This window comes from Chelonia mydas, chromosome 5, assembly GCF_015237465.2.
Source record: "Chelonia mydas isolate rCheMyd1 chromosome 5, rCheMyd1.pri.v2, whole genome shotgun sequence".
Lineage (NCBI taxonomy): Eukaryota > Metazoa > Chordata > Testudines > Cheloniidae > Chelonia > Chelonia mydas.
In genome coordinates, this window is record NC_051245.2 from 86596147 (window position 1) to 86620698 (window position 24552).

Here is a 24552-nt window from a genome sequence, read left to right on the forward strand (position 1 = left end):
CTGAGCAGGCTCCATGCCTGCCGTGCTATGGTGTCTGCACGCTAACCCAGGAAAAAAGGTGCGAAACGATTGTTTGCCGTTGCTTTCAAGAAGGGAAGGAGGGGAAACTGACGACGTACACAAAACCACCCGTGACAATGTTTTTGCCCCATCAGGCATTGGGAGCTTAACCCAGAATGCCAGTGGGCAGCGGGGACTGTGGGATAGCTACCCCACAGTGCACCACTCTGTGAGTCGATGCTAGCCACAGTATTCAGGATGCACTCTGCCGACCTACTGCGCTTAGTGGGGACATACACAATCGACCATATAAAATCGCTTTCTAAAGATCGACTTCTATAAAATCGACCTAATTTCGTAGTGTAGACATACCCTTAGTTGAACATCTCTTCAGCTATATCATGGACAGGTGTAACTTGTAATATTAGTTATGTGTCTTAGAAGTTCTCTTTCTACAGACTTATTCCACTCTCTCAACTCATGAACTGTGAAACTGAAATTATTATCCATATAATAATTTGGATTGGCTACTCATTATGTTGGTTCCGTACACATTGATACACACAAAATATCAAAAGACACCTGCTACAGAATAATATATAAATTAGCATTATAAGTGCCATTACTTTAAAACAGTGGCAAACTTTCTGGTGCAGTCTTACAACATGAGTCCCATAAAATCAACTATATTAAGTTGCAGCTTATTTAGTCCTGAAAAGAAGACGGATCCACAAACCAACCATTAAAAATATTTAAGTGATAAGTATTTAAATAAAAGGTTAATGGTTTAAGATGGTTCCTGCAACTCAATCACCTCAATCAAATGAAAATCAGCTAGGTCTTTCAATGTAGGCATATGAAGGTGTGTCTTACATTTAAAATAAACTTTTAGATAATTTATCCATTTGCTAGCATTATAACAGATTATACAGGAAATCATATAGCCTCACTTCTAAAATCATCATGTGTCTACCATTCAACATTTTATAGCTTATAGAAACTTCACAGATACAATGTAATTTTGAACGACCAAAAGACCTATAAACTTGTAACAGTCATTATAAAGGGAACCAATAGCTATCCCTATGTTTAGGTTGCCTAGCTCTTTCTGTTACAAAAGATCCTTCCAATCTTTCTTGAGACACGCTAAAACCTCCATCATTTGTAGCAGGATTTTGAAATTCATCAGAGGGAAAGCCCTTAGGCTGGAGAAATACTTTTTCTTTGTCTCATGAAATTACACTCGGTTCTCCAGATATAAACCATTTTCCTTTTCTTGCTTCCATTGTTCATTGGTCTTAATTACATGTAGTTTTCCATAGGACACCTGCCTCATTCAGTGCACAGAAAGGACATACATGGAAGAGTTAAGGTTAGACTAGCATTTCCTAACTTTCGAGTGCTTGACTTTGCAACTTAAATAATGTTTTTTTAAGTATGCAATATACGATGTATTAAAGCATAACATTTAATTTTCCTTTTACGGACAATTGCTTCGCTACCTACTTAGACCATTAGCTTCATCCTGCTGAATTTTCCTACTGAATTTTCACATTTTGTATAGTTAAATAAATGCTAGACCTACATATTGCATTGTCTCGGTTTTAAAAAAACCGGGAGGTTGACTTGCATTATCAAAAATCCATGAACATCTGTATTTACACATGCAAACTATATAACACCCAAAACCTGGTTTATGCAAACATATTTTTTGCAGTGCAAGTAAGCTTTTATAAAAAAAAACAGCATCAACTTTTATGTTATCAAAAATAAGTGTTTTATGTTATCAAAGAAAAAGTCTATATCAATTAAAATTTTTACCTTTTTGGGGATATATGTTGGTTCTTTTTTCATGGTCCTCAATAAAAACTCTGGCATATTGTTTTCAATATCTTCACGTGTTCCCTTTTTGTGTAGTACTGCAGCCAGAAACGAAATGACCTAGAGAAAGAATGCAATTTACAGTGAATATGCAGAAAATGCAACAAAATATGAATATGTCCTTCAGACAACAGACATTCAGGGCACGATCCTGGAAGTGCTAAGCATCCTCAGTGTTTGTTGACTTCATCCTTGAAATATGACCTCAACTCCCCTTTTTCTGGAGAATCATCTACCCTTGGCCAGATTGTAAAAAAGGGTTTACAGGGCTAGAATGTTTGCTAATGGATGAAGAAAAAAACAGATCCCTGAAAAACACAGAAGATGTAGTGCACGAGGATAGGGAGAAACGATGGAAGGGGCATGCCTGGGAGCTTTCCAAAGAAGGGAGGAAATAGGGTCCTTTAATGGGAAAACAGAAGCAGCAAAGATGTGGTTAGTCCACCTGAAACTTCAGTCCAAAGTTTCCTCTGGGGAAGGGAAAGGAAGGGTTTTAAACTGATGGTTGCCCAATCCTATTAATATGTATTTCTTATGTATTTCATAGATAAGGCCAGAAGAGACCTCTATGATCTGCTAGTCTGACCTCCTGTATACACAGGCCACAGGACTTTCCTGAATTAATTACCACTTAAACTAGAGCATGTCTTTCAGAAAAACATTCAATCTTGATTAAAAAATTGCCAGTGACAAAGAATCCATCACAACTTGATAAATTGTTCCAGTGGTTAATTACCCTCAATGTTCAAAATGTGCACCTTATTTCCAGCTTACTTTTATCTAGCTTCAACTTCCAGCCCTTTGATCTTGTTATACCTTTCTCTGCTAGAGTGAAGAACACAATATCAAATTTTGGGGCCCCAGGTAAGTACTTATACACTACAATCAAATCACGCCTTAACCTTCTCTTTGTTAAACTGAATAGACTGACACAAGGAGCTCAATCACTATAACGGCATATTTTCAAATCTTTTAATCTCGCAGTTTTCAACCTTTTTTTTCATTTGCAGATCTCTAAAAAATTTTGAATGGAGGTATGGACCCCTCTGGAAATCTTAGAGATAGTCTGCGGACCCCCAGGGGGCCATGGACCACAGGTTGAAAACCACTGTTTATGGTAACAACCACCTTTCGTGGACCGCTTAGGCATAGACCATTGACCCCCAGAGGTCCACAGACCACAGATTAGGAACCACTTTGATCATTCCTGTGGCTCTTCTCTGAGCCCTCTCCAATTTAGCATCATCCTTCTTGAACTGTGAACATCTGAATTGGACATAGCATTCCAGTAGCAGTTGCACTAGTGTCAAATACAACGGTAATATAACCTGCCTACACCTACTTGATATTTCCTTGTTCATGCATCCAACGATTATATTAGTCCTTTGGGCCAGCATTGCACTGGCAGCTCACATTCAACTGACTATCCAAAATGACCCCAAAGTCTTTTTCAGAGTCACTGCTTCCCACGATAGAGTCCTTGCTCCTCCGATTCTCTGAGGCTAGCAACAGGATTAGCTTTCTCCATTGGATTCAGGGCCTGAAGTACAGCAAGGTCACCTTGTTAAGCCCCAATTGCAAAGCATTCTCTGCTGACTTCAGCTTATCTGTCAGCTTGGAATGTGGGTGGCTTGAGGTAATATGGTATATACACTGCAACATTCTATAGTACGCTAGGGGCTCATAGTTTGAGCTACACTTCAGTGGTCATCCAGAACAAACAGAACGCAAAATGCACAGCTATTGACAGACACAGTTTGGCCACAAGAGTCACATTTTTAAAAAAAGAAAAGGAGTACTTGTGGCACCTTAGAGACTAACAAATTTCGTGAAAGCTTATGCTCAAATAAATTTGTTAGTCTCTAAGGTGCCACAAGTACTCCTTTTCTTTTTGCGAATACGGACTAACACGGCTGCTACTCTGAAACCTGACATTTTTAAAAACCACCCGGGTATGGTGTCCCAGGGACTATGCAGCAGCAAGAAGCAACTGTTCTGCCACTGCAGTGCTCATCTTTTAGAAGTTCAGCAGTTCCTCTATTGCTCACGGCAGCAGCCAGCTCCCATCCCTTCCCTCTGCAGCTGCCTCACAGCTGTTCATAGCTGGACAGAGCTAAAGCTGTCAGCACCACTGAGAGAAGGAGGTAGCCAACAGGGAATGGTGGAGGGAGACAGCCAGCAAGGAATTCTGAACTGCGAGGAAAAAAACCTGCAAAGGATAGAGATGGGTGGGGCAGAAGAGGGGGAAGCCACCATGTGGGGCAGGAGAATGGAAAGCTGCCATAGGGGCCAGAGGAGGCAATCGAATTTTAGGCACAATTCTTCATATCAGGGGTAAGGCAGTTCTGGAAGTTTGCATGCATATCAGTGAATTTTAATAAGAAGTTTTTGGTGGCTGTGGACTTTTTTTTTTTTATCCTTTCAAGCATAAACTGAAATTCCCCAGAAAATAACAACAACCTCTAGTGGCTTCCAGACTCTTCATTTATTTGAAGAATTATTCCCATCAAACTTTCACATTTTGGCAACTATGGCAAAGGCCTGAAAAAGAACAATCTGCCAGAGAAATCTGCTGCTCCTTCAACTGAAGCAGGAAGCAAACTGGAGAATAGACAGCATAAGGAGGGGGAACTGAAGCCAAAAACATTTCACTTTTGTCTGAGACACCTCATAACCGATAGATATGGGAGACACAACCTCGAGAAACAATATAGTTTGAACTCCGTAAAATAAACATATATAAATTATTTTGTAAATCCATCCTGCTACAACAGATATGGCCATTTCTCAGAACGGTCTGTAATAACTATTTTACAGCACAACTACTTAGGTGGTCACAAGTTTAAGGAAATAATTAGGAAAAAATAAAGACTTCAAACTTTATTCACTCTTCAGGCCTTTAACTTCATTTTTAGCCTCTTTTCAAGGTGTGCTGGAAAAGGAAGAGAGATCTTGCTACTCACCACTATCCACCAGCACCACCCCTGCTTCCCTAAAAAATAATCAGTAAGTAAAATTACTTCTTCATACCTGGGGACACCACTAAGATAAGTTAAAACTAGGGTTGTCGATTAATCACAGTTAACTCACGCGATTAATTTAAAAAATTGTGATTAATTGCAGTTTCAATCACACTGCTAAACAGAATACCAATTGAAATTTATTAAATATTTTGCATGTTTTTCTACATTTTCAAATATATGGATTTCAATTACAACACAGAATACAAAGTGTACAGTGCTCACTTTATATTATTTTTATTACAAATATTTGCACTGTAAAAATGATAAAAGAAATAGTATTTTTCAATTCACCTCATACAAGCACTGTAGCGCAATCATGAAAGTACAACTTACAATTGTAGATTTTTTTTTTGTTATATAAGTATACTTAAAAACAAAACAATTTAACTTTAGAGCCTGCAAGTCCACGCAATCCTATTTCTTGTTCAGCCTATCGCTCAGACAAACAAGTCTGTTTACATTTATGGGAGATAATTTCACCTGAAACTGAGAACTGGTGTTGCCAAACATGGCACTGTTGTAGCCGGTGATGCAAGGTATTTACGTGCCAGATTTGCTAAACATTCATATGCCCCTTCATGCTTCAGCCACCATTCCAGAAGACATGCTTTCATGCTGATGATGCTCATTAAAAAAATAATGCACTAATTAAATTCATTACTGAACTCCTTGGGGAGAAATTGTATGTCTCCTGCGCTGTTTTACCCATATTCTGCCATATATTTCATGTTATAGCAGTACTGCATGATGACACAGCACATGTCGTCCGTTTTAAGAACACATTCACTGCAGATTTGACAAAACATAAAGAAGGTACCAATGTGAGATTTCTAAAGATAGCTACTGCACTCAACCCAAGGTTTAAGAATCTTCCAAAATCTGATAGGGACAAAGCGTGAAGCATGCATTCAGAAGTCTTAAAAGAGCAACACTCTGATGCGGAAGCTACAGAACACAAACCACCAAAAAAAAAAATCAACCTTCTGCTGGTGGCATCGGACTCCGATGATGAAAATGAACATGCATCAGGCCGCACTGGTTTGGATCATTATCGAGCAGAACCTGTCATCAGCATGGACGCATGTCCTCTGGAATGGTGGTTGAAGCATAAAGGGACATGTGAATGTTTAGAGCATCTGGCACGCAAATATCTTGCGACGCCAGCTACAACAGTGCCCTGTGAATGCCTATTCTCACTTTCAGGTGACATTGTAAACAAGAAACGGGCAGCATTATCGCCTGCAAATGTAAACAAACTCGTTTGTCTGAGCAACTGGTTGAACAAGAAGTAGGACTGAGTAAACTTATAGGCTCAAGTTTTACATTGTTTTATTTTTGAGTGCAGTTCTTTTTGTCAATAAGTCTACATTTGTAAGTTCAGCTTTCACCATAAAGAGATTTCACCTCATACAAGTACTGTAGTGCACTGAAAAATACTATTTCTTGTGTTTTTTACAGTCAAATATTTGTAATAAAAATATAAAATTAGCACTGTACACTTTGTAATCTGTGTTGAAATTGAAATCAATATATTTGAAAATGTAGAAATCAAAAAAATATTTAAATAAACGGTATTCTATTATTAACAGCATGATTAACTTTTTTAATCTCTTGATAGCCCTAGTTAAAACAATGTTCTTTTAACATTAAATGGACAAATGTAAGGAAATTTAAAATTAAGCCTGCACTTTGCCCATAAGCCACCCCACTGTGACTATGGTGTAACAGAAGGTAATTCTGCATGCCACATGGATTGAGGAAGTGGCTGCCTGAAATATGAATTTTTTTTAAAGTTTACATCAAACACACCAGCCCCATGTAGGATAATATGTTTGGGGAAGGTGAAGGAGGAGTTTAAACAGTAATTCTGAAATTCAAGACTTCATCAGGTTTAAACATTACACTCCTAAAACCAAAACCTGCAAACTGCTGCACATGGGCAGACCTCCATTCCCATGGAGTCCCATTGACTTCAACAGGGATCCGCCTAGAGCCCCATTGACTTCTGTGAAGATCTACAGAAGAGCAGAGGTACATCTATTCTGAGTAGTTTGCAGGATTGGAGCTTTAATATGCTAATTTAACCTCATGCAGTGCCTCCTTCATGTTCTTGTGGTATTAAAAACCAACAGTATTTTCCTAGAGTTAATAAAATACTCCATATTCAGACTCTGACTTTGAAAATAAAACTGAGCCCAACTGATTTAAATGAAATTTAGTTGAGAAATGAATTGTCATCTTGAGAATTTGTATGCAATGTTACAACTGAAAATGAGATTTTAGGCTGAATTACACACTTTTTGAAAAGGGAAGTTTAGAAAATGTCAGGAGTTTCTAAGTTACAGCAGCACTATAGGGAGTTGCTAAAATGAATTGTATTGAATAGAAGTTTAACAAATCATTTACAGAAACCAAGTTATCCATTATGGAACAAAGTTTAAATTAAGCCTCAAAGAAATCCCAAAAGAATAAAATCAACCAGAATAAGTGTTCCAATCTACAATCTAATCTCTGAATCGGTCATAGGATAGAATGGTACTTCATCCCTGAAATGACAGACCAAATTATGATTCTGGGAAAGTGCTTTTTTTTACAGGCATCTTTCCCCATGCTGACAATGAAACATTTACAGGCTCTTTCCTTACACGCTGTCAGTTAGCTATAGATACTATATACCAGGGTCTGGGAAACAGTGCAATAACATTTCCCACTGGCCAATGTGAAGAGGAAAAGGGAAATCAGACTTGTTTATAAAACATTTGCACGAGTGTTTTTGAACATCTCCTCATTATAATAAAAAAAAGTCTTCAGAAGTGGAAAAAAATCTCTCACTGTGTGCATTAGTATTTCCTAAAGGCATCCCAGCCATTTTCCAGAATCACACTGTAATTTGAGACAGGGATGGGAAGTTCAGCATGTAAACAAGCATGAGGAGGAGGAGATTTTTACAGCACTGTAAATTAGGTTTTCTGATATGTGTTACGTGGTTAATTAAAGTGACTGAATATACATAATACTTGTTTCAAAACAGTAATGTCTTCTACACAAATAAGTGAGACTCCTGCCTCTTTTGTACTTTCATATGCACTGCATAGCCCTTCCTGCAGCTCAAAGTGCAGAGTACAAAGACTGACTTTTTGGGGAGGGGAATATATAAGATACTCTTTTAATGATGCATTCTTCTTCAAAGTTGGTGTATCAGTTAGAAAGTTTATCACATTCCAATTCCAAACAATTACATAAAAATCAGTTGTTGCAACATGCTAAGCTTGATTGTCTCCCATCTACCCCTTCATAATAATTAACTATTCCATACAGTTATACAGCACAGCAAGCACGCCACTCGCTATCACCCAGCATCATCTATGTGCTCCATTCTTTCAGGCAAACTGCTTGATATTCAAACTTCTAGGAATCCTGCTCTCTAAAATAGTCTATGTTTGTATATCCAAAGGGATATTCTAGCACTTTATATGCAGAGGTAAAATTTTAAATTCAGCTTGATGAAAGTACTTTTCATTATAATTATCAATGACATTGCACTTTTAGAATTAGTTTCATTGTTTGGATGGTATTATAGAGCATTAGCTAAACAGGTTGATCAAGGTTAAGAAAAAAGTTTAAGAACTTTTTAGTTTATATTTTAAAAGTAAACACAAATATTATAGTGAACATGTGTTATTACTTGTATTCCTTCTCCTTTGAGAAGGATTTGTAGAGTGGGCAGAATGTCAAAGAATGTTACCAACATAATGTTGACACAAGTCAACTGAAATATGATACATTGCAGAAACCCAAAATGGTTATTTAAATATTAGTGGTATTGAAATTGACTGCCAAATATCCTTGGATATATGTTTTTTATTAGATTGTATGAGATACTTGCAGTTTAGAATACAAAAATACTTCTACATCTACTGTATTTGAGTGCATCTGATTAGTTCCTTTTGCTCTCAACCTCATTCTAACAATAAACCCAGGCACAACCAGGTGCAGCATTATGCAAACACAAGCAGTTCAGTTTTATTCAAACTGAGAATGTTACAGCACCAAGAGGAAGACGCACATTGTGTGGTACACCTATAAATACTCCCCCTAGAGAGACACTTTGCCAAAAGTACACTTAGTTTATTCTCCCTTTTTAAAGAGAAAAGGGTTATGATGTTACAGTGTGAGACAATGCTAAAGTGAGTAAGGAAAATTCTCAGTTAACGTTCCCAGAAGTGGGGGTGGGGAGAATTTTACACTGGAGTAGATGGATCAGTGGGGCTCTGGAAGGAATTAGACAATGGAGCAGTCCGTTGGGGGGAAGGGGTGGAGAGAGAAGAGGGCATCATATATTAGATACTTTAGGAATCAACCCACTAACTAAATAAAAGGAGTGGAGGGGTAAGAACCTCCTTCCCGATTAAAAATGTCTTAATTTTGACTGAATCATTCAACCCTGATGATCCAAAACAGATAAGAAAAAATGCTACTATATACTGTATCTTTTGCATTAACATTAGCTGTCATCTTTACTTATAGGAATAGTAGCCTAAATAAAACACTTACATTTCTGACTGGAAGACAACAATGGAATGAAATATCTCGGACTTTACGATATAAATCTGGCTAGGGTCTCCAAAGTTTGGAGTATACTTGAAGTACTTTTCAAGAGCAGCACAAAACTGTTACTGTCTAGACAATAAATGAAAAACAACTTCATCCACTCTGTGCATGTTAAAAGTGTAAAGCCCCATTTATAATCACTGTTATGATGCACAGAGAGTAATTATCAAAATACCTGAAATACAAAGACAAACATTGGGTCTCTAGCTAGATATACAATTACAGCTTCTTAAATAGGTGCCTTTTAAAAATCATTAACCCTTAAATGTAATCTATTTCATAAAGCATACTCATATCTGAACCAATAGTTTAAGATGACAAAATACCTGTATTGTTTTTCCAAGTCCCATGTCATCTCCAAGAATACATCCTCTTTTACGAGCATAGTGTCCATAGAGAAACTGAACCCCGTCCCTTTGATAATCACGCAGATACCTATTAATTGTATAAGGGATACAGTCCCCATCTACAGATAACTCAAAAGCAACCGCAGGAGATGGAAGCCTTTGGTCAGGGAAATAAGGCTTTTCCAAATCTTCATCATCAAATATTAAGCTATTCCGTGGATCTCTGGCTTTACAGAGTTTCGTTATTAATATGTTCTTTTCTTCAGACCCCAAAAATGATACAATTGCAAATGATTTCCCATTCTCGTCTGTTTCAACTGACTTTATTGTGGCTTCACAAAGTTTCCCACTTTCAGGAGATGGGGCAAGACACTTCTCTCCAGCATGCCACCTGTCTAAAAACAAAAACACCCAAAAAAAGATGAGGTTGCAAACTATGTGAAAAAAGTGCTATACTTATTACGCTTTTGTTAACACTGTTCGGAGAAAATAAATATAAATAAGGCCCTTCATTTTTGGTTTTTATTTATATATGTTTCTTGGAAATTTATCCTGTTTTCTCTAAAAATTTTACAAATGGGAGAAAATCTTGAAAAAACAAAAACAAAGGGCAGCAAGTGCTAGAGAGGGATGCCCAGTACTCATGGGGACAGTACTCACCATGTACCGCTTGAGGAAACCTTCTAGGCCCTACAGTGCTCAGGAGGTCTTGGCTGCCAGGACCTTGCTCCCTACCCTCTCTTTCTGTGCCCCTGACATAGAGGCAGCCAAGGGAGTGCTGAAGAGGTGGTCAGCAGAAGAGCAAAAGGCTGCACTCCGTGAATACTGGCCTCCCTGCCAGACAGAGTGCCCTCCTGACCCCGCTGGCCCTTCGGCATGGCCCCTCTGCTTCCCTTGCACAGACTCTGTTTGGCAGGGGAAGTGGATGGGGCTCTGTGCCCTGCGGCTGGCTGCTACAGCTGCAAGGTGGGGGAGCAAGAAGGGCAGGAAGCCTGGCCCCAACAGCCAAGACTACCGATACAGAGTTTCCCCTGCTTCCGATGGCGGACACTGTCCCATTCTGATCCCAGCCCTTCAACATGGCCCCATCCACTCTCACACTGAAGGAGAGGGCTCTTTCTGGCAGGGGCCAGTATTCACGGGGTGCAGTGTTCTGCTCCCTGCAGGCCTGTAACTGCAGTGGTCGGGCAGTCTCAGTTGCTGGGAGCCAGCTCCCTGCTCATCTCACTCCCCCACAGCACAGAGGAGGCAGAATGGTGCCATGCTGAAGGACCAGATCAGGGGTGGAGCACAAGGCTACACCACATGAGTACTGACACCCTTGCAAAGAAAGCACCCTCCTGACCCCACCTGCCGTTCAGCGCAGCCTTGGCCACTTGCCCTGTGAAAAATTACCAAGTCCCAAAAAAGCCAAAATTCAGGTGAGAACATGAGAACCCCCCAACTCCTGTAAAATCCTATATACTGGCTTTTTTCAAAAACTTGTGAATTTTTCAGGGGAAAAAAAAAATCAGTAAATACCAATAACGAAGGGTCTTACATATAACATAAGGTAGGAGGTTAGGATGAAAGTCACACTAGAATTATGTTTTTACTGGCTATTTAGCACTAAATAATGTAAATAACAACGAAACGTATATGAAAAAATATAAAGACTAAAGCCTCAATCCCACAAGTTGTTCCATGACGACTTCAGTGGAACTCCAAGCAGGTACTGGAGGGCCACTGATGTATAACAATCAACAGGTTTGGGATCAGACAGGATGGCATGGTTAGAAAGACATTCTGCTGAATATAATTTAGTCTGATCTATTGATAACAAGGAATCTACTCTTTACATTACTACTGTAGATATAATTATTTATTTCATAAATGAAAGTGTGTAAATCATCTTGCCTCTCAACATGAACTGTAATTGTAGCCATGTCAGTCCCAGGGTATTAGAGACACAAGGTGGGTGAGGTAATATCTTATTAGAGAACTTCTGTTGGTGAGAGAGGAAGCCCATCTCTCTTGCCAACAGAAGTTGGTACAATAAGAGAAATTACCTCACCCACCTTGTTTCTCAACATGAAGACAAGAGAAAAAGCAGCTCTTGTTTAAAATCAACACAAATATGCCTCAGCGCATGAATTTAAAAACATATAGCAGAGTGGTGTTGCCGACAGCTTTCTTTTCCTAGTCACGTTCTCAATGAATTTACACAAGGCCCATTTATACAACTGCATCTGTTCCACTTTCTACATTCAACATACAAACTCAATGTCGACAGAGCTATTCGACTTAGTTGAAAATTAGTTATTTCATTGTGAAGGGGTGTATCAGCACTGCACTAGTGCAGCAGGGGTTAATCCTTCTCTCTGGGCCGAGGAGGCCACGCCCCCTCGGCTCTGCTGGGCATGCTCCAGCTGGAGATAGGATATAAAAGGCAGCAGAGCAGCCCACTCTGGGCTGACCGCCAGTGAGGAAGGAGGTGTACTGCCTGCACTTCAGGATGTGGAGGCCAGCCAGATGGAGATGGACCCCAAAACATAGGCTCGGGATGCTGCAGAGAGGGGAGAGACCGTGGAAACCTGGAAAAATTAAACTGCAGAGAATTGGGTAGGAAGAAACCTAAGGCAACTTTGTGGGAAAGAGGTTGTAGAATTGTAGACAGGCTAGGGATATTTTGGTAGGATCCCTGCTGAGCTGGTAGTGGACAACCCAGCCACCGACAGGGCCCTGAGTTGGGACCTGGTGTGGAGGGTGGGCCTGGGTCCCCTTATCCTGGCCACGGCCCATCCTGGGGTGGTGGCCCAGCTCAGCAGCATATTGACGCTGACCAGCTAGGTTGCACTGCCCAGCTAGCCAGGGCCAGGCTTCTGACTAAGGCCACAGGGCCACAAGCCCTGAGACCAGGGGCAGCCCTACAGACTCAACTGTGGGGCTGTAATGCATCTGTCCCCCTTCCCCCAAAGGGTGATGGGGTATATCAGCCCCATGACCCTCATTTTTAGATTGCACGTACAGAGGTAACTTTTAAAATGTCTCTACTGTTAATTGAGGGTGGAAAGAGCAGAAGGAAACAGTATAGCAGGGCTTGAAGAATCCACTTCCAGTTTGGTAAGAAGAAGGCCTAAACCCACCAATTTCCATAGAATTCAAGCTTTTTTTAAAAGAAATATTTATCAATCATGATTGTAAAGAAAGCCTTACAAATCTGAGTTTGTGGACAGTCAGTTTCATTGCCTCACAGTACTCCAAAACAGTAGCAGTGAAATTAAGACTGATTAGTTTCATTGCTACTATGTAGATTTAGACAACGATGTTAAATTTCACTCTACTACTGCTATGAGTAGCAACAGAGACAGGCACATGAACTATCTGTGGGGAAGGAGCACCCAAAAAGTAGAGACTGGCAGTGAGATACAGCAATGAGGAGTAGGAATGTATCTTCCTGGGCACTTGTCCTCCTCCTGACTCCAATGCAAAGGTTCCAGAGAAATGAAAATATCCATCCATTTGCTTCTGCGCTCTTTTAAATAGGACCAGGAAGGGGTCCTGAGGGAGGGGAGAAACCTGTCCACTGGTCCCCTCTTAGGTTTCAATGCAAGAATCCATGGGAGCGGTAGTACTCTCCTACCCACACACTCTTGCTCTCTTCCCTGGCACCTATGAGATCTATATATTTTCAGGACAGTTCTTTTAAATGTATTAATTAGAAATAGATTACAAGTTTACTTAATTAAATGAAAAATTAACATAGAAGAATATATCCAATCTCTGAAAGATTAGAATCTTTGTTTCATCGTTACTGTTGCATACATGTGTTTGGAGTACCTAAGGAAGAGCATACAGGTAAACCCCCCCATAAAAAAAAGTATGAATCTTCATGCTAGTATGCAAAATTAGAAGTGAATCTAACCAACAAAGAAGTGAAACTGACTATATACAACATGCTGTTAAAAAGCCACAAAAAGGGGGGGAAATCCTGTAATCTTTCAATTACAGTAATCTTAGGTGTACCATGTATCTGAAGTGGGGTTTTTACCCATGAAAGGTTACGCTCAAATCTGTTCGTCTTTAAGGTGCCACTGGACTCCTTGTTGTTTTCATGTAACAAAAATAAATCTAAAATTTGCAGTTAAAAATGTGATTTGAGATGACACATTGTAGATTCACTCAAATCTGGTCCACACACAGTTTATGTATCAGTATACCTATTTGTCAGGAGTGTGGGGTTTTTGTTGTTTTTTAAATCAAAAAGTTATATTGGTACTTTCCCTAGTGGGCACAGTTATACCAATATCAAAGTGCTTATATCCTTTCCTGTATGAGAATAAGCTAGACCAATATAAGCACTTTTATATTTGGGGAGTAGTATCACTTTACTATACGAACAGAGAATTTATGCAACCCCTTACAGTACCTGTCACTTAACAGTGTTACATTTTACATCTTCAAAGCATTGTACAGATATTTATTAATCCACACTACCCTTAAAAGGTAAATAAGTAATAACTTACCTCTACTGTCACACATTTCAATTTATAACCACACATGCACTTGTGACATCCATGAATTAGAACATCCAGACATTCACGATAACAAAAGAAGTCAGTGAGTCCATCCATATGCTAACAGAGATGGAAGAAAAAGGAGCCAGTCACTCAACTTTGAAGGTATAACACCAATCAAGATGAGACTCGAGAGCCTGTTGTGATGTTTACTCCCTACATGCTCAATGGCCTATGCTTTGGATCCTAGTAAGCTGTCCCTGTGAACAAAATACATGGGCTGAAATGGACTTATGACATCCACTGACCAGGCAAGCATTTTCACCATGCTACTTAAAGAGTTTAACATCAATAAGTTAAAAGAAAAGGAGTACTTGTGGCACCTTAGAGACAAATAAATTTATTTGAGCATAAGCATCCGATGAAGTGAGCTGTAGCTCACGAAAGCTTATGCTCAAATAAATTTGTTCGTCTCTGAGGTGCCACAAGTACTCCTTTTCTTTTTGCGAATACAGAGTAACACGGCTGCTACTCTGAAACCTATCAATAAGTTAAATAATCAATGAACAACAATGTGCATGTCAATCAGCTGTTTTATCACCTTTTCCTATATGATACCAAATACCAGGGCATATCATTTACTAAAAACCTGTACTCTTGTTTTTTTTCTTATGCAATATCTTTCAATCATCTTTTAATATATACTCAAGCTCCCACTTGTTAACAAACAGAGGAAATAACTCATGTTATCCAACAGAGTATATACACCTCTTCTGGACAGACTATCAGACAAACAGGCAAATCAAACTAGGAATTATACATATAAAAATTTTCCAATTCACCTCTAATTGTTCTTACAAACCATATACCAGGTTTTAACTAGATTTTAATATAAAGACTACAGGGAACAAATGGCAAATAGAGACATTGAAGAAAACCAAATAAAGAGCTGGACACATAATCTCTTCATATTAACCAATACTTACCTAGTCTTTGCCCTCCATTAAAATTTAATTGAGGTAGTGTGATCAGTTTCAAAATAAATGTTGACAGTATTAAAATCTGGTGAAAATAAATACAGCCTGTGTCAAAATGGTATTTAAAATTTGAAGGGAAATCAATATAAAAGATCTGGGAATATCTCCCTTAATATACACACATTCGGGGGTCAAGTCTTGCACTCCTTGTGCACTCACAACTCCAAGTGCACAAATAATGCAGGACGGGGACCTTTTATTAAATTATTTCAGTATTTCCCCCAGTTAAGAACCCAATCCCACGCTTCTTCCCACTCCTCCCCATGACGCTTTATCACAAAATGAGACGTGTTTAGGAATTAACAAAATGTTCATTGACAGCATAACACCTCCTCAGTCCTCACCCCAATCCTGTAAAGTACATCGTGATTTCATTTACAGCTAAGTGGAGAGGTTCTGCATAAATCCCAAATTTCTGTCACTTTCTTGCAAAAGGGGGAGGGGAAGATAACATATTCCCTGCTACGAGTTGTGTTTCAGAGAATATTACAACACCTCTGGAACTGGAGAATTTAAGGGGCAGTTTCCTGCGGCTCCTATGGAACCGGGGAGTGGTTGGAATGGGCTGATAAGGAGGGGATGGTTCAAGGGGCAGCGTTTGCAAACCCCCCCCCCGCCCGTGCGGGGGTATGGCTGGCGCTGGTCAGCTGCAGCCCCCCATTCCCTTGTCCCCGCAGCGGGATCCCCCTGGGGGTGGCGGATGGGAGGGGGCTGCATGAGGACGGGGAGGGAGACTGCTCCGGGCACGGTCGCTCCCTGCTATGGGCGGGGGGCTGGACCCAGGGCAGCTCCCCGCTCGTGGGGGCAGGGGACAGACACCCCCCTCCCTGCTCCTTGCCTGGGCTTCACCCGCCTCGCACCGACCGGGGGCTGCGGCTGCCCCACTCCAGCCGGTGCCTCCGGGGGCAGGCTCTACAGCCAAATATCGCGAGATGAGAAGGCGGCTCTACGGGATTTTCTCTTAAAGGCGCCGCAGCCCCGGTAGAAGGGCTGTTGGCTTCAGGCGCCGATAACGTGATGTTTTCAATTCTCGCGCTATGCGCCCGGCTCTCCCTGGAAAGGTGGGGCGCGTGGTACTTCCGACGTAGGGTCGGGCTCCCTCCAGTCCGTCCCTGCCCCCTGCAGCCGGCCCAGCGAGCCCCGTCCAGGGGCTGTTAGGGACCCGTTACTAAGCGGCTCCTGCCCTGAGCAGCCAGGCGGACTCGGGCAGGGAGTAGCCACAGGCACCGTCACAGCCACCGCTTTGCTGGAGCGGGCCTGCGTAAATGTTAGGGTAGAGGCTAAAACGATTGTGCTGTACAAATGTTTTAACTCAGGTATTCCCATTGGTTCTGCATCTATTCAGCACCTGCTCTAATGGGCTCCTAGGCACTATAGTAATGCAAATTAATAAGAAGTGACTTGCCTAATGACACAACGCGGGTAAGCAGCAGAGGCAGCAATAGAACAGAGGTGAAATCCTGCCTGCACTGAAGTCAGTGGGAAAAATCTCATTGACTTCAATGGGATCAGGATTTCACCCCAGGTCTCCTAACTCCTATTCCAGTGAGCTGACCACTGGATGATTCTTACTTCAATCTCCTTGGCGTGGAAATTACACCATTTTAGACTCTCTTACTATTGCTACAATACGTAAGAAAGTCTGAGTGTAGGGCGGGCTGATTTATACCATTTTACACATACCTCTGAATTTGGTCCTAAAAATCTTCAATAAAATCCTAAAAGATAACTCTGAAAAAAAAATCAATACCTCTTCCTCCAATTTTTACAGTGATAAATGAAAGTGACATAATGTAGAGTTCCACGCATCCAAAAATCTCCAAACCCTCAAAAAAAACCCCAAATCTCATACCCATATCCAGGGAACAGAGAATTAAGCAAATGACTATCTTTGTTCCATCCACAAAACAACGCTGAGTTTATTAACGAAAATAATCAGTAGTTTCTTTCAAGAAAACTTTATAATTACAAGATAATACAATAGATAGAATGTCCTTTACCTGCTTAAATTAGTAAACTACATATATTAGACTGTCTACATTTCCTCCTGCCACGTCCTGACCTGGTTATTGACTAATGTGATCCTGCTGGCTTCAGTTTCTGAAAAACAGAGAATGTTGTTATACGCTGCTTTCTGTGGACTGCAACTCTTTCATTGACATCTCTATGTGTCATACACTTCTGTAAGTTAGAATCAGTTTGAGAAATAACACTGTCAACCTACTTGATGTCTCTTTTCTCCTGCACATGAATAACTGAAACCAGCTAAGTATATACAATATTATTCCCTTGAAATAATGTCTATGGGCCCAAAATAAATTAACCTTGGTTCTGTATTTGGCAACAAGATCAGACTTCTCCCTTCTCCCCCACATACTTTTTAGAGATCCTAGTGATAAGTATCCACTTAAATGTTAGCGTTGACTCAGAAAATATGTCTTCCTTTTTAATTTATTGGGCAGTGTTGCTTGCCAGTTCTTTTGGCCCGTATTCTTTGTTAAGCTTCCAATTTACCCAATTATTCTTTTTTTCTTCTTCTTCTACATCAATCTGTACTCCAGCCTGAAATACAGGAGGTCATTTGGGAATGGGGCAGAAGATAGCTGGTATGGTAGCTGGCTGTATAGTAATTGCACTTCCTCCCAATGCAACTACCATTTATAGAAGAATCAATAGTGAAAAGGGGATTTAAAAGCATATTTTTTAAGAAAATATTATGGAACTAAACAAGCAATTAAAATAATTACTTCACGGAATTTGAAATGCAGGTCTACTGTACTGGGCTAGCGAGAGTGGCCTCATAGGATCATTATAGTATTATGCAGAGGAAAGGTGGCATTACTGTAAGTCTCATCCAATATTACATGGGAAAAAATCCAGCTTTGTGAAGCAAGTCTAGTGTAACACAGCCCATATTTCCAATAAGCTGCTGTTTATCCCCAGTTAGAAGACTTCAGTGAACACAGTAGCACATCACTAATTCTCAACTCAATAACTGGCACACTTGCTTGCTTTAAAAAAAAACAAAACAAAAACATCCAAACAGACACCTGAAACACTTGCCTCATTTCTCAGCAAAGACTCATGTTCCTAGAACTTTGTTACTTTGACTAAATATATTACAGCACTTTAGTAATATACTCATGTATTATAAATAATGAAAATCACACTTGTCAAAATGTTGGCAGCGATTGTTTAAAAATTACATGTACTATGGTACAAATAACTTTTATTGTTTTAAAATATACAATCAATCATACACTTAAATACATTCATTCAAAAGGAACATGACAGGAAACATACCCTTATAAAACCTGAGCTGAAAACAGGACAGCATTTCAGATACAAAATTGACAGAATAAAACACTCCAGTGCCTCAAACCTAGCCTTGGATAAATGAATATCCGTCACCCACATAGTATCTTAGAAAATCAGCTACAGTATAGGCAGTACTTCTTCCAAGGATGCTTTCACATTAGATCATACTTGAAAACAACATGCATTTATATCAAAAAGTTTACTTAACCAGGATTTTTCCAGGTTTGATTTTTATGGAGATATTTGTGTTTTAATAAGAACTCTATCACAGCACAGCTGCTCTTGTACTTGACACTGTGGTGAATTCACTTTCTGCATAGATCACACCATATCTCTGGGATGTCACAAATTCAGCCTGGTGACTTCGCTATAGAATCAAATAAGAGAAGGGCACTGTGCTAAAGCTATTGCTTAAACACACTAACTTTGTTAATAAGTAAACAGGGGCCCCAATCCTGTAAGTACTCCAAAGGCCTGAGCCTGCTTCCATTTAAGTCAATGAAAAAACTGTCATTGTCTTAAAGAGGAGCAGAATTAGGGCCCAAATACAGAACTCCCATTGAAATCATTGGGATCAATTCTCCTTTACATCCAACCCCTCTCTTTTTCCAGGGCCCCCTTGCATTATGGTGGACGGCACAGGAGCTGGCTCTGCCAGATTTATTTCATGCAGGCGTTCCTCTCTGCCAGAGAAATTCTCTGTTGGCCATTTACAACCATGACCTGTCCCCTGTACCACCTGAATGATGCAAAAGGGCTGGAGCACAATAGAGACTCTGGCCCACTGAGAATAGGAATTTGCAATGCAAACCCCTTTTAGGATCAGGCCCATAATGAAAATATTTTGAAAAGCCAATGAGTGGATTTCCATTTGTTTGTACCTTTAAGTTTTCCCTCTTTCAGGAAATCTGCTCTTTTCAGCTCAAGCTAGAAATTATTTGCTATGCTGCCTAAAGTATCTCATACAGTATTTGCTGCGTGGAAAATGTTGTAAAAGGACTTCCAGTTTTCAGTTAAATATTTGAGTGCTGAAGAACTATTATCCAAATTCTGTACCTAAATATGAACTCTATTCATATTTAATTTTATTTTGGTTTAGGTTTCTTAAGACAACAGTACAAGTGTTACAGCCAAAGGGAGGAGAAGGGTAAGATAAGTGCTCTTTTACAGATGCATTCTACCAACAGAGATCATTTCACGTGTAACACGATGGCACTTCATGTCAACTCTTCTGAGTCAGAGAGAGGAGATCAACAGGAGAGAAGATCATTGCCATAAGGTTGGGTCCCAATGGCTGAACAGCCTTCCTTTCTGGAGGCACCTTAGAACAACAGAGTAGCTGCAGCATAGCGGAAAACCAGTTTTACCCAGAGTGTCTATAGGAGCAGGGGTTGGAGCAGTTGAAAATGCCAAGCAGAAAAGAAGGAACAAAGAAACAAGGTGTTAGGACTGGCTTTTTAAAAAATGGACTCTGGGAGGTTCAGGGAACAAAACAAAAAATTCACATACCCCCTCTACTTCCCCTCCTTCCCCCTCTCCCCCATAGTTGTAGTTAAGCCAACTTAACTCCTGATGTGGACACAGAAGAATTATTTCATCAACCTAGCCATCGACCTAGCTACCATTGCTTCAGGAGGTGAATTACCTACATTGACCAAAAAAACCAAAAAACCCTTCCATTGCTGTAGGAAGCATCTCTGCTACGATGCACCAGCAGCATAGCTGCGCTGCTGTAGCTGTGTTGCTGGAGTGCTCATAGTGTGGACATGGCCTCAGGCAGGAGAAGGAATCTCAGACCGCTGAAGGCACAGACCAAAACCCAAAGAACACTCTCCAGTGCTGAGGAAATTATGTACAAGTGTTCTTATTTTGCCTAGATCGAAGTATCTCCTGTGCTTTGTCTATAAATAAAAGAATGATTGCTTTAGAAATTCCTCTTCAAAGTCTGCGTCTTCCTTGCTTCAGCTGGCAAGTGTCTCTGCAGGGTTACACTATGAACTGGAGCATCAATGAGGGTGGACTTCTGGGAAGGCTATGGTTGGCATGTCAATACCGTTCCTGGGGGCTCAGGGCATCTAGACTATAAGCCCAATTCCCTGAAAGTGGAATCAGACAGAGTCTGTGCCTGGGGAAGAGAGCCTGAGAGGCCAGATCCTGTGACTGGTGCCTGCCCAGAGCCAGAGGAGCTTAAAAATCTCACAGATCCAATGTGTAGGTCCAAATACAGCTGCCTGGTAAGTATCTAAAAAGGGAGCTAGTCAGGATTGTAACAACCTCTATTTCAGTTTGAAATAAAAGCAAAATGACTGTTTTTCAGAAGTGCTGACCACCCACAAGTCCCATTCCAGTCACTGGGAACTACAGTGAAAATTAGGCATGGGTTGGCGCCATGAAAAGTGTCACTAAACTGGACTCAGAATTTAGTTGTGGGATCTAAATTAAACAAAGTGAACACCTCATATATCAGAAAGTCCTTTTGCCTCTCAAGTATACAGTTTGTCACGTGGGCATATTGTCATACACTTTCATAAGTGGGGAATGTATGTCCCAACTCCCAGGAAGCCTGTGGTAGAAACTCAGCCCTGGTATAAACACACAACTATATTATCTATTCTTCAAAAATTCAGAGGTCTGGCTACACCAGTTAAATAATCTTTTAAAGCCAAGTTGGGTCTAATTCACCCATTTGGCCCAGCACAAAAAATATATGCACAATAAGTAATATTTTTATCAAATACACACTTCCAACCTCACATGCATAATAAATAGCCCTGACAATCCATCTATAAAATCTTATTCTGTACAATTCCACAGTCCACAGCACTGAAAATACAAGTCTGGACACACTAGCTAGGCACCTCATGGGAGCTGTTTGGACAAGACTTCCATATAGAAAATATAACATTTCAGAAGTTTAAATTAATATTAATAAATCAGATATAGCTATCCATCATATTGTGTCAACTCATGCTCTCTCAACAAGGGACTAACCCACTCCTGGAGTCCAAATATTCCTAACCACTCAGAAGTCAGGATGGTATTATTATAATTACCGGTTGCTAAATTGTCCTTTAAAGTTAGTCTTACAGATGATGGTGTTGCCTAGCCTGACTAATCTTGAGAGACTGATTCCACAAGTGTTATGAAGTAGATACATTTCCCCAATGTGTCTGGTTAAAGGACTTGAGGAAAATCTGAAGTTTCATCCTTAAATAAATATTGTTCATAAATGGATCATGTCAGCAACACTCTGCTTTCATGGTTGCTCAGAGTGGGGACTGGGTAATGAGGCTTGTTGCTTCTATTACATTTGTAACAGATACTTGTGTAGAATGGTTCTATATGTTTCAAAAAGGCACACGAATACTCTGAAGACTGGTTGACCAGTCACAGTCTTACTCTGGACTCGTTAAACTGAATCAACATAATTATTCTTCAGAGAATCTTTTATTATGTGTTACTCACTTTACCTTACAAAAACAAAATGGTTTCAGAAATGGAACAGAGCTTTCCATCAGGAATAGTAGTCTTAAAAATGGTTTATGGAGATTACAGACGAGTTTGTTTTTTTAAGGACAAAAAAGGATTCCAGGCAACCAAAGACAAAGTTTTTGCTCCCTCTATTCTCAGCTATCCAGTTATTTTTTTTTTTTTTTACTGACACCAACACACATGAAAGGAAATAAAAAATAAAGTCACTGCAAAAAGAAAAGAAGAAAAAGTACTATCTGAAGAATTTGTGGTTATGTTAATTCTTCCCCTTTAATTAATGTCAAGGTGCCTATATTAGCTGGTAGAAAACACTGTTCAAAAGCTATCCCAAGATCAGATGAGATGCAAACATGGTCTGATACGGGAGGAGGAGACATGTTTTGATTCTCCTAGATACCTTCTTCACTCAAAATCACACAATCTTGAACAGACAACTAATTTGGTAGTGGTACCAGGTTTTTTATTTTATTTATTTATATTATGGCTAGCCATTCAAATAGATTGTAAAGGAGAATTCCAGCCAGAGAGGCATCACTATAATTGGATAACCCCACCAAAAGCTGCATTGTTTCTATGCAGGTCTGTTGCTATTTGGATTTTGCTGTAGTGAACACATATGCCGCCAAAAAGAGAATCATCAACCTCAAGATATTTTTCATTGCGTTTTTGTTTCTTTTCAAAAGTTTGCCTTGTTAGCTGTGCCAGCCATAATGTGCTTGGTGTGTGTGATTTTAAAATAAATCAGGATGTAAATGCTTTTCTCTCTCCATCTCCCACATATACACACTCTAATATATAGCCTCCTCTGATTTGACTTAAGTTTCTGATTGTTTAAATGCAAAGTCTGACTCAAACATTCTGACTAAAAATGTTTTATACAACTTATGTCTCCACTGTATTTCTTCACAGCCATTATGCACACATGTAACAAAATTCACGTAGCTTGGTTAAGTGTCTGCTCAGGAGAGACATGCTAACGGTCTACAAATATATTAAGGGTGTAAACACTAGAACTAGTCAAACAGTGGCTAGTCAAATAAATAATTCATCAACTGGGACCTGAAAAACCACCCAGGATGACTATGTGTTTATGGAGGAAGGGGGATAATTTTGTTCTTGTAGGGTTTATTTTGTTTTGTTTTTAGCAGGCTGAACTTTATTACTAGAATGATCAGACTTCGATGGAGTCAGAAACCACAGACTTCTGGGACCAGGTCAGAGATTATTTCTGATTAATCAGGTTGTTAGGGTAATTAATGTATCAAAGCAGTAATACAAACACTACACACAGGGATATTTTCCAGAAAAATGTGAAATGCATTTGAAAATACAACTTTTGATTAAAACTTGAACTTCTAAGCCTACTACCAATTTATGAAATGTGACACCAGAAGTAGGTGGATCCAATGTAATACTAAACTTGCCAATTGCTTTGCTTTTAAAGTCCTCAGTATAGGATCAGAATGAAGAAAAAAGGAAAATAAGAGAAATAATAGGACATGGGAGAGGCTAATCTTCCAAATAATCAAAGGAATTATTAAACCAATTACAGTAAAGGGAAATTTAGTTCAAAAACATATCAGAGTGACATTCTATTAGTTTTAATAAAAAATAAGTTGCGGGTTTCTTTTATTAAAGTTGATATTCCATACACATTCTCTTCATCAATCCATGAAAAAAGAATAGAATTATGGGAAATACAGCTATTTTAGTTTTCATTCAAAAAAAGGTGTCATCTATATACAGTCACTCAAACAACAAACACCCTTTGTTAGTTGACATTAAGGCTGTTCAGATGCAAATACCATTACACAATCACTAAAAGTTAAGAAAATCATCAGGTAATACCATCTTCATTCATATGCCTCAATTCCCAAGTACACCTCTACCCCAATATAACACGACCTGATATAACACAAATTTGGATAGAACGTGGTAAAGCAGTGCTCTGGGGGGCGGGGCTGCGTGCTCCGGCGGATCAGCCAGACACGCTGCTCTGAACGGTGTGTTAAGGCTGCTGGGCCAGGGCTGAGGGGTTGGATAAGGGGCAAAGGGTCTTGGGGGGCGGTCAAGGGACAGAGAGCAGGGGGGGTTGGATGATTTTGAGGTTCTGGGGGCAAGGCGGTCAGGGGACGGGGAGCAGGGGCAGGGGTTGTATGGGTCGGGGGTTCTGAGGGGCCAGTCAGGGGGTGGGAAGGGACTATTAATAACGGAAATGCCTGAGGCCAAAGCAAGTTCAATATAATGCGGTTTCACCTATAAAGCGGTAAGATTTTTTGGCTCCCGAGGACCACGTTTTATCGAGGTAGAGGTGTATACTATCCAAGCCAAATACACTCTCAGATTC

The 24552-nt window shown here is 40.0% G+C and overlaps 1 protein-coding gene across 11 annotated transcripts in view; it reads right to left on the bottom strand.

Moving 5' to 3' along the window:
• Window positions 1–24552, bottom strand: part of ERCC6L2 (ERCC excision repair 6 like 2) — a 157931-nt gene that overhangs the window by 92250 nt on the left and 41129 nt on the right. For 2 of the 11 annotated variants that reach the window (XM_043546389.1, XM_037901714.2), the window contains exons 1-5: window positions 15740–16158; window positions 15345–15420; window positions 14368–14478; window positions 9842–10257; window positions 1822–1941 (exon numbers count right to left, since the gene is read on the bottom strand). In XM_043546389.1, the coding sequence (XP_043402324.1) occupies window positions 1822–1941; window positions 9842–10257; window positions 14368–14383 (552 nt within the window). In that variant the 5' untranslated portion in view covers window positions 14384–14478; window positions 15345–15420; window positions 15740–16158. Of the gene's footprint in view, window positions 1–1821; window positions 1942–9841; window positions 10258–14367; window positions 14619–15344; window positions 15421–15739; window positions 16331–17395; window positions 17496–24552 lie in introns of those variants that run through there. The other 9 variants (XM_043546390.1, XM_043546396.1, XM_043546391.1 and 6 more) reach the window with 8 other exon arrangements.